Source organism: Triticum aestivum, chromosome 4A, assembly GCF_018294505.1.
Source record: "Triticum aestivum cultivar Chinese Spring chromosome 4A, IWGSC CS RefSeq v2.1, whole genome shotgun sequence".
Taxonomy (NCBI): Eukaryota; Viridiplantae; Streptophyta; class Magnoliopsida; order Poales; family Poaceae; genus Triticum; species Triticum aestivum.
The window spans coordinates 4442971-4454023 of record NC_057803.1 but is presented as its reverse complement, the minus strand read 5'-3'; the positions used below and the strand labels follow the sequence as shown (position 1 = coordinate 4454023).

General features: G+C 45.7%; 1 protein-coding gene across 1 annotated transcript; it reads left to right on the top strand.

The window, feature by feature from the left end:
• The first annotated feature begins 5812 nt into the window (after nt 1-5812).
• Nucleotides 5813-9001, top strand: LOC123081533 (probable flavin-containing monooxygenase 1). The gene is made up of 5 exons (XM_044504099.1): nt 5813-6289; nt 6366-6606; nt 7866-8044; nt 8223-8575; nt 8662-9001. The coding sequence occupies exons 1-5, from the start codon at nt 5813-5815 to the stop codon at nt 8999-9001; spliced, it is 1590 nt and encodes a 529-aa protein (XP_044360034.1).
• Nucleotides 9002-11053: the final 2052 nt, after the last annotated feature.

Below are 11053 nucleotides of genomic sequence, written 5' to 3'. Positions count from 1 at the left end.
GTATATGATAATCAATCACTTTAATTTACTTAACTTCTGAACCAACTTTAATTTAATTTATCTCTACTGCTTAAATAGAATGCAAGGTTCCCATTTCATCTTTCTTCCCACCACCCCTTTGTCCAACATTTTATGTATATGATAATCAATCATCTTAATTTACTTACCTTTCGAACCAATTCTACTTTAATTTACTTACCAAAATTCTAATCAAAATATAAGGTAATTCACGATCAGAATTTGATGAACATTTATTGACACAATCGCATTACTATTGACAGGGAAATCACAATCTAACGTACTAGAATATTTATATCCCGTTGCAACACACGGGGCATTGTTCTAGTACTACTTAAAAAGAATGTAAGGTTTCATATTTCACATTTCTTCTCACCACCTTCGCGTCCAACCTTCTCGTTATGATAATCAATAATCTTCATTTACTTACATTCTGAACCAATTTCATTTTAATTTTATTTACCAATCTTCTCATCAAATTATAAGGTAAACCACGTGCAGGATTTGATAAATATATCTTTACACAATTAAATTAATATGGGCAAGTAAATCACAAGCTAATGTACTAGAATATTTATATCCCGTTAAAATGCACGGGCGTTGTCCTACGTCGAATTTTGCCCACCACCTCTTCGTCCACACACCCTCCATTGATTTTCCCAGTTATCCATTGATATGTCTCCAACGTATCTATAATTTATGAAGTATTCATGCCATGTTTACAACAATTTTATATGGTTTTGGTATGATTTGTATGGAACTAACCCGGATTGACTCTGTCTTTAGCAGAACTACTGTGGTGTTATTTTTTGTGCAGAAATAAAAGTTCTCCAAATGAGCTGAAACCTTTTCACGATTTTTTTGGAACAAAAGAGACCTCCGAAGCTTCATGGGAGGGCCAGAAGAGCCACGAGGAGGACACAACCCACCAGGGCGCGTCTGAGGGGCCCGGCATGCCCCGCTGGGTTGTGCTCACCTCGACGCCCATCTTCACGTGAAACCAACGCCAAAAAATCTTGTAAATAAAGAAACTATCAGAAAATAACTCTAGATGAGAAGTTCCACCGCCGCAAGCCTCTGTAGCCACGAAAAACCAATCTAGAATCCGTTCCGGCACTCCACCAGAGAGGGAAATCATCACTGGAGGCCATCTTCATCATTCGTATGGTCTCCATGATGAGGTGGGAGTAGTCCATCCTCGGGGCTGAGGGTTTGTACCAGTATTATAAATCTGAATTTGCTTTGGTGTTATTTTAGTATGAACTCTTGATGATCGACCGAAAATAATAACTTAGTGTTATTTTAGTATGAACTCTTGATAGATCAATCGGAAAGAATAACTTGGTGTTATTTTAGTAATTAGATCGATCAAAAAGAATAGTTATAAACAATTTCTTCTTATGTTCTCCGCTAGATAAGAATTTTGGAGTGATTCTTCATTGCACTGTGAGGGATGGTTATATGATCCAATAATATTAGCATTGTTGAGAGATTGCACTAGCGAAAGTACGGACCCTAGGCCTCATTTTCAAGCATTGCAATACCGTTTGTGCTCCGTTTTATCAATTGCTAGCTTGCTGTTTTTATTGTTCCTATTACAAAACTCAATATCTACTATCCATATTACACTTGTATCATCATCTCTTCGCCGAACTAGTGCACCTGCACAATTTACCATTGTATTTGGTGTGTTGGAGACACAAGAGACTTTTTGTTATTTGGTTGCAGGGTTGCTTGAGAGAGACCATCTTCATCCTACGCCTCCCATGGATTGATAAACTTTAGGTCATCCACCCAAGGAAAAATTGCTACTGTTTTATAAAACTCTGCGCTTGGAGGCCCAACACGAGTCTACAAGAATAAAGTTGCGTAGTAGACATCATCCATCCCTTCTGATTTCCATCAAACCAATCTTTTATAACCTGATAAACCAGATCAATCATAGTATAGCAATAAATTGATGGCCCATAAATAAATTATTTCTTATGGTAAAACCTGGTAGCGGCCAGACATCTTTGATAATCCAATAAATAGCAACAATTTAACGTCCATAAGCAAATAAATATCAATAAATCTCTTATATTTGTTGACCCACTAAATCAACTTGATTAGGAGCACATACCTATTTTATCAGTTTAAGAAATGACAAAAAATCTGTGCTTTATAACAAAAACACAATCCTATTTTGTCTATTTGTTTTGCATCAAGATTTGTCTTGTATAGTCCTCTTATTGTGTTAAAATATATTTGGCCCCATGACAACGCATGGACACATAATTAGTTAAACTAAGAAAAAATCTCTGTCATTTCCTAAGGCTATCATTTCAAACAGGGCTTCCGTGTACAGTCATTTTGCGCAACCCCACATGATAACGAATGCCTATAATTCTCGAAACAGGCTCTCATCCGCTTTATAGACAAATCACCTAACAAAGTACACGGCTTCACAATTACTTAGCAAGTTCGTTATGTACACACATATCGAACTAACCAATTTAATCCAGTATTCCACTATCCCAGGATATGTTTGTTAACCTCACCCATCTAAAATAGTTTTTCAAGTATTACGTATGCATTGCATATTTTAGTATACACGCATCTAGCACCCTACTATTTCCATGCATCGGAAAGTGTCAGGCAAATTAGATCAGTTTTGGAAGCAAATGTACTGAATTATTAGCTGTACGTGGCACATATAGATTTCTCCAATGACCACACACGATTAATATATTGGATTATATGCACCACAATGAGTCGTAATCCACCTAATCTCGCATGTAATCGTGCAACGACTACACCAAATAGAATCATAAGGGATCATGTGGCCGATATATATTCGTTTATGCATGTGTCATCAACGATTGCTAATCTAATCAGTGTACTAATTGTATATACGGTCCACGCGAGGTCAAAGCTCGAATTGAAGACACAGTCCTGATAGAAAGTTCAGATGCAACATACACTTGCTGCTCGACCTAATTCCTGATTTTCATACTTATGCCTGGCTGTAGCATATGCGTGTTCAAGGTCAGCCCTGCCGAGTCTTCTGGCTGGTTTTTGGTGTTCATAAGCAGTGGACGTACATACATGCACATTAATTATGTACTCTCAATACAATGACCCGGCAGCTAATCATGTTGGTTTGGTGTATTCACTATCATATATACATAAATAATCAGGTATGATTATAAGATCGATGTACCTTTGAGGGTCTGAAATAGTGTGAAGGGAGTGGTATTTCTTTTCCTTGGCAAGATCATCATGAAATAACAAGGATAGGCTTTTAAACAAGTGAAGCGTCCCGCCAAAACAAAAGTGAAGCCTAGTACGGCACTGAAGTGAAATGTGTAGCAAAGTCCAAAATTATGAAAATGTACCAAATTCTTTATATATGGTGTACTAGCTACTACATCCGTTTCTAAATATAAGTCTTTTTTAAGATTTCACCATGGACTATATACGGATGTATATAGATATATTTTAAAGTGTATATTCACTCATTTTTTATGTAGTTCATATTAAAATCTCTAAAAAGACTTATATTTAAGAATGGAAGGGTACTATTCACAAGAGCCGCAGGAGTTTCAGCACAGTAGTTTGATTTATCCGTAGAAAAGTACCACTACGTGTATTGAAGTTTTCAAGTTGTTTTCTTGTATTAGTTTGGTTTGCTGCTTCCATACGGCGGTGACAGGGAAAGAATAGTCCGCGCACAGCTTAGCACGGATGAAACGACGCGACAAGACGTGGCAACAACCAAATTAAAGGTCATGCTAGCTAGCTACATAGGGCTGAAAGGAACATTCAGCTGGCGACGTGACATGACATGGGAGATATAGCCATGCATGTAGGCGCGTTCGTAGCCAAAAATGGGAAGGCACGGTCGAGATCGTTGGCCGTCGTCCGGGTTACACACAACCCTTTCCTTGTTCCCCGGTCCAAAGCTACGTACGATTAAGTTTCTCCCGGTCCACATGATCAGAGGAACGAGATGGAGGGGCCGGCTTGACACGGTCGTGCATGCATGGCTAGTTTACTGTAAAAAAAAATTATGCCATGTGTCTGAAAAGGACATGGCCAGTTTACGGTCGGTGCATCTGAGGTGATCAAGTCAAGTTTAGTACATACAGTATCGTACGTGCGTTTAGAATATTTTTTGTTAAGAATAAAATTTGTAAAATAGAATGATGTGGAAACTAGGTATTGCCGAGTCAGTGCATACATGCTTGCATACGGGTGGGCAGGGGAGTACCATGTACATCTTCCATGATGCAGAGGACACCAGGTCCAAATTCCTTCCAATTGATTTCATGTATGTATATAAGGATTTCCTATTTGTAAGTCACCTAAAAACGTTTTGGTGCCAGTCAAATTTCCTAGCCATTGAATTTCAGTCCAACGGCTCTGCTCCATTTTTCACCTCCCGCGAGCCCATCTCCTTCTTCACCCATGCCTCTCCTCCGCCGGCAATGCCGCGGCAAGCCACATTGTTTCTGTCCCGGCACGGCCTACTCCGCGCCGTGTAAAATGAAAACCACTCATGAACTCTCCCTTGAACATGTGAACTCCTTCATGTCCTATGCGATCGTAGCCGCGGCGTCCCCAATCAGGTCCTGGTGAGGCCTCACTGGGATGCTCCGGCCAGACATTTCAGCCCTGTCATGGCCTTGCTGCTATGCTCGCCTCCGCGCTGACCTTGTCTCAGCCTTGTTGCCATGCACCACCCCCTTTTTTCTTCATGAAAAATGACTTCGACAAAACTTTATTTCAGGCAACTCACAAATAGCCCATGATTAATTTTTAAGACCCCAACTCGAAGTGATATGCATGTGTGATTTTATACGGATACTGGGTCCAAATCGTTTTATTTGATATTTTTTGTGTGTATGCATAATGTTTGACAGCCCAACTTGAAGTGTCAACATGTGTAATTTTATAGGGGTACACACCGGGTCATTTTCGTTCTAGGTAGATGGTAAGATGTTGGCATTGGTGTGCACCTGCACGCCGGAAATTCCCCGGGGCACGCATCTGCCCAACCTGTGCCAGCTGCCCAATCGCCCTGTGATCTGCAAAGTCGTTGGATCCCGCACGAGGGCACATCAAGTTTAGAATTTTAATTTTTTAAACTTGTGATTTTGTCCGTCATAGTTTTTGAAACATAGGGTTTTGTCGGTCGCTCGTACCAAGTTTTATAGTTGAAATTTAAAACTTACGATTTTGTTGGCCACTGGTTCTGGAATTTACGATTCTGTCAGTCGCTCGTACCAAGTTATAAAAGTTGAAACTTAACAAAGATTTCAAAACTCATCAAAATGGTTCTCATTTGAAAGACCTGGTCACCGGAAACTCAAATATGAAACAAAACTTAATTTAGTCGTTTGGTTCAAAAGCCAAGAGGAAAAGAGGATGCGTGCTCTCCAGACCTGCATACCTCCGACCTAGCTGGCCGGCTTTCCAGTTCGCTAGCTGCGGCATTTCTTCTCTCCCTACGTTTCCGTACGTTTTCTAAGAGAAACTGTGGAAAGCTCACATGCTCGAGAGCCCCCGTGCTAGCATCCCTAACCCTATAAATACACCAGGCCCTCCCTTGTCGACACCAACACACACAAAGCTCAACAGCGCCTCCAGCTCTAGCTCTCTCGCAGCCTCCTACGCCTGCAAGAATCATCTCTCTCGCAGCCTCCTAGCTACGCCTGCAAGAAGCAGCTAGCCAGTGCGCACACATCCCTCGATCACCTCAATCAGCACACACACAGCCAGTTCCATCCAACACCTCGGGTAGACGATGGCCATGGCGCAAGGACAAGCGGCACGGGCCACGAGGGAGACCGTGCCTCCGGTGTCCCGCGTGGCCATCATCGGCGGCGGGATCAGCGGCCTGGCCGCGGCGAAGCAGATGGCGGCCTACGACCCCGTCGTGTTCGAGGCGACGCCGTCCGTCGGCGGGGTGTGGAAGCACTGCGTCTACCGCACCACGCGGCTGCAGACGCCCCGCCCGGACTACGAGTTCTCCGACTACTCCTGGAAAAACCGCGACGACCCTTCGTTCCCGACCCACTCGGAGATCGTCGACTACCTCGAGGGCTACGCCGACGAGTTCGACCTCTGGCGTTACATCTCATTCGGGTCCAAGGTGGTGGACATCAAGTTCCTCAGCGGCGCCCGGGCCGGGTTCACCGAGCTGTGGAGCGGCACCGGCAAGGATCCGCTCCGTGGCAAGCCCATGTGGGAGGTCGGCATCGTCACCGGCGACTCCAACACCGTTCAGGTACCATATATACTTTGACATGCTGGTTTCAAGATAATTTGTATTCAATCGATCTCACACGCACGGTAATCTGCAGTATTACAAGTTCGAGTTCGTGGTGATGTGCACGGGGAAGTACGGCGACGTGCCGCGGATGCCGGTGTTCCCGCCGGGGAAGGGGCCGGAGGTGTTCAAGGGGACGGTGATGCACTCGCTGGACTACTGCAAGCTGAGCGAGGAGGAGACCGTTGAACTGATGCGAGGCAAGAAGGCTGTGGTGGTTGGCTACAAGAAGAGCGCTATTGATCTAGCCAACGAATGTGCCCAGGCAAACCAAGGTGCGTATATATTGATTGGAAGATTTAACATGGTTTGAACTAAAATTCTCCTAAAATATGGACAAAATTCAACATGGAACTATGCATGAAACTAGCAGAAGGCAGATAAGCTATCATAATGTAGAAAAAGAATATGCCAAGCAAGTTCACACAGAGCTTATATATAACAAAACAAAACAGGATAGTAATATGTGTTGTGGAAACGTCCCATCATTCGATGAAGTGGATGTCTGAATAATACATGCCATATTAGGTGACATGTGCCTTAGAGATTTCGGAGAGTTGGATACTCTGGTCCAGAAAAGGTCACTCTTGTCTTGACCCCTCGCACACTTCATCATGCACTATTATAATTCTAGGTAGGTCTCTTGCATTTACAAGTTCAAAGTACACTAGACGCAATCAGTACGCATACCGCCTTGACTTTTACCGCATGAGCAATTTATAAGCATCACTCAATCATATATGTAACAAAGTGTTTGCATGTTTGACCAGTAGTAGCAGATTTGCAACAAAGATTATCTGCCGTTCCAACCGAACTTTCAAAACTAGACTGGTAGCTGGCATGGCGTCCTAACAAACTCACTTGAGTATGCATTTCAGCAGTTTCTCAAAACATAGTATAATCAGTGCTGGTACCGAACAGGTTGACGCTTGACCTGAAATTAGTTTTTTTTATCAAAAGGGGTTTACCCCTGATTTTCATTAAGAAAACAATAATAGTCCACTATACAGCCAAAACGCAGTCATTTGCAGAGCGGAGAAACTGACACGCCCAGTTCTCACCAGATAGTAAATGCTCTAGAACCCAAGCTGGAGTAAAGACCTGAAATCTTCTATATCTAAATAGCTAGCCCCCATTAATATATTTCTCTCAACATGCAAGCATGCCACATCATCAAGCAACATGCATAACGAAAGACCCATCACAATTCACAACATGCATTCATGCACATGAAAATGTCCACCTCAACATGCAAACATATATTAGATATTTTACAATACATTAATCGAACACAATAAAGTATATGGATTTGCAATTTTAGTTTTCGTAGTATCACTATTTACGTTCCATAGAAATCACATATCATCGAAATGTATTGCAAATATTCCCGCAACAACGTGCGGGGTATCATCTAGTTAGTATAGTAGGAACAACTGGATGAGTCATGATTCCGTGTAGGAAACAAGAGCTAGATCGAGATGTGTTTGATATGGATCGACCCATTAACCGGTCGCGTTTGCTTGTTTGTTTGCAGGCGAGGGAGGGCAGCCGTGCACGATGCTGGTGCGGACCCTGCACTGGGTGGTGCCATCGTACTCCATCTGGGGCTTGCCATTCTCCATGTTCTACTCCACACGCTTGTCTCAGCTCTTCTACGAGCGGCCCAACCAAGGGTTCTTCCGATCCCTCCTCTGCCGCCTCATGAGCCCGCTGGTATGTGTACCTCAGAATTCATCTCACAGCGTGAAACTTGTACATGATACACATGCACGTATATAGGGAAATACTTATGAACGTATTAACATATATATGCACGTGTGCATGCTAGAGACCTTGCATGCATATCACAATCTGAGAGCAACGTGTTGTGTTTTGAATTCTGGTGGTGCAGCGGGCAGGGGTGTCAAAGTTCATCGAGTCGTACCTGTCATGGAAGCTGCCGCTGGGCAAGTACGGTCTGACGCCGGACCACCCCTTCGTCGAGGACTACGCCAGCTGCCAGATGGCCATCCTCCCTGAGGGCTTCTTCGACATGGCGGACCGTGGCCTTGTCTGCTTCAAGAGGACCTCCGCCGGCTGGTGCTTCTCGCAGAACGGCGTGGTCCTCGACGACGGCACCAAGGTGGAGGCGGACCTTGTCTTCCTCGCCACCGGCTTCGAGGGCAAGGACAAGCTCCGTGAGGTCCTGCCAAAGCCCTTCCGCGACCTCGTCGTCGGCAAGTCTTCCATGATGCCGCTCTACCGGTACGTGTATAGCCTGCGATTATCTTTTGCTCCAAGCTCCAACATATATGAATCGATCGACGCTGACCTGCAATTTATTTTGGCAGTGGCACGATCCACCCGCTGATCCCCAACATGGCGTTCGTCGGGTTCGTGGAGAGCGTGTCGAACCTGCACACGTCGGAGCTGCGGTGCCGGTGGCTGTCGGGGCTGCTGGAGGGGCGGTTCGAGCTGCCGAGCGTGAAGGCCATGATGGGGCACGTCGCCGGCGAGGCCGACGCCATGCGCCGCACCACGCGGTTCTACCGCCGCCACTGCATCTCCACCTACAGTATCCACGACAGCGACGGCATGTGCGCCGACCTGGGCTCCGCCACGCTCCGCAAGGCCAATTGGATCGCCGAGCTTTTCGCTCCATACAATAACAAGGACTACAAGGAACAGTAACTCATACGTACGCATAGCACAGTACATACATCCTACGTACACTACATTTACTCGACCACAACAATACCCACGGCCGAGTCTGTACGTACGCACGGTATAATACATTCTTTTAGTAAATTCTTTTACAAATATACGTGATTCTATTGGTGGCTAATAATATCCATCACGAACAAGAATATGCTAGTGGCTAGGACTTGCCATTGCGGGCCTCCTGTGAGCGTTTCTATGTGTTGCCATGTTGGCTCTGTACTGTAGGCTGGCTAGTTTTGGTGCCATGTTGGCTCTGCATATTGGGCTCGCTTGCTTATTATTTGTTTTGACTCGTGTATATAAACATTGGCTTGTGTGCACCTTTATTGTTGGCACATTTGGAAAAGGCCCAACGTGGTCGTCTTCAGAAGGGCCACTCCCTCCCTTGTTGCTATCCTCAAGGCCTGCCGTAACGACGCCGTCCACTCATGCGGACGGTTTGTCATGGAGCACCGCGATCACATCGATGTTGGCTGCGCGCACTCGCCCCCCATCCCAACCCTGAGACAGTTTATCCGGAAAGCGCATACTAGCATTGATCGCCAACAACCGGGCTATATCTGCAGTAGCTGGCTCTCTCAAGTAATCCGGGCCAAAAATACTGCTACCACACCTTGCATAATGTGTACATGGAGTCTAGGCACATGGACTCGCTCATTCGAACATACTCATCAATGAGATCACCGAGTACTCCGTATGCAAGCATCCGAATAGCTGCAGTGCATTTCTGATAAGAGGAGATGCCAATCTTTCCCGGGAATCCTCCTTGCACTCGAAATAGTTGTCATGCGCCACCACCCCCTCCCGGATACGGTTGAACACATGTCTAGCAATCCGGAGGCGGCGTCAGAATAGGTTGTGTTTGAAGAGCGGGTCAGGGGACTTGAAGTAGTCCTGCTAGAGTAGGCAATGGCCTCTCTCTCCCTCTGTGTGTGTTGCAATTCAACCTCGGAGTATGCCTCGGGATCGAGCCCCTTCCTACTAATGTGGTCATAGCTGACCAAAGCAGCAGCCATAATCTCCTCCTCATCGGATGAAAAATCATCTGAATCGCAAATGAAATTATGGAAATGTACTTGTCACCGGAGTTCATTTGTACCTTGCAGGCAAACCGCCGAATACCTTGCGGGCGTGGTGGAAGAAGCCGGCCGGTGAAGAGCCTCGCGCCTTTCCGATACCAGGTAGCAGGCCTGTCAGCGTGGAGGCGAACATGGTGGTGTCCGGCGAGCAAGGTATACACGCAAGGAGGTGCTGCCGGCGGCAGAGGCGAGGGGGTGGCGTCGACGTTGGAGTGCTGCGACGGCGGCAAAAGCATTCCTGCAACGCCAGAGTATGGGGCATTCGAGTGATGGCGTGCTGCTGGGGGAGGGGGTATCTGGGTGCGGCTGGCTGGCCTGGGCACTGAAACTTGGCGGTGGCGGCGAGGAGGGGAGGCCGAGTGTGGTGGCAGTCAATGGGAGAAAGGGGGAAATGACAAATGTGCCACCGACCACCGGACCAGGAGAAAACAAGGGCTGGCCCAAATTTGGGCTTGAAATGGATCATGCGTGGCCAAAAACCGAATGTTGGTCCGTTTGCGTCGGCGTGTTGGGTCGATTTTTGTGCCAGTTTCGACCCAAATGGACACACATAGACAGTTTGGGTTGGCGCGTTAGAGTTGCTCTTAGCACTGCACAAGCCCAGGACAGTGTGTGTGTCATGCATGTCAACATCGACAGCAGCAGTGCAGGCATGTAGTTGCCATGCTGCTTGTCTCAGCAGCACGCCCGGGTCCGTGGGATGGCACAAACATGTCTAGCCGTGCCTAGCTATCTACCCCTTTCCCTCTATTTTCGTTAGTGTTGAAATAGAAGTATAGAAGAAAAGATTGCAGCAAGCCGAGAGCGGCCAGAATCACTTGTCTCCTCCGTTTTTGGCAAAAGTTTTGCCGCATCGACTAATTAAGAAGAAGAGAATTTCCTAGTTAATTTAAGGAAAACCGGGCGAAAACCTACACAAATAGAGTAGGGACTAATTGCTCAT

Coding starts and splice junctions, on each gene's coding strand:
- LOC123081533 (XM_044504099.1), top strand. CDS start 5,813: ATGGCGCAAGGACAAGCGGCACGGGCCACGAGGGAGACCGTGCCTCCG. Junction 6,290..6,365: donor GCGACTCCAACACCGTTCAG/GTACCATATATA, acceptor GGTAATCTGCAG/TATTACAAGTTCGAGTTCGT. Junction 6,607..7,865: donor ATGTGCCCAGGCAAACCAAG/GTGCGTATATAT, acceptor GTTTGTTTGCAG/GCGAGGGAGGGCAGCCGTGC.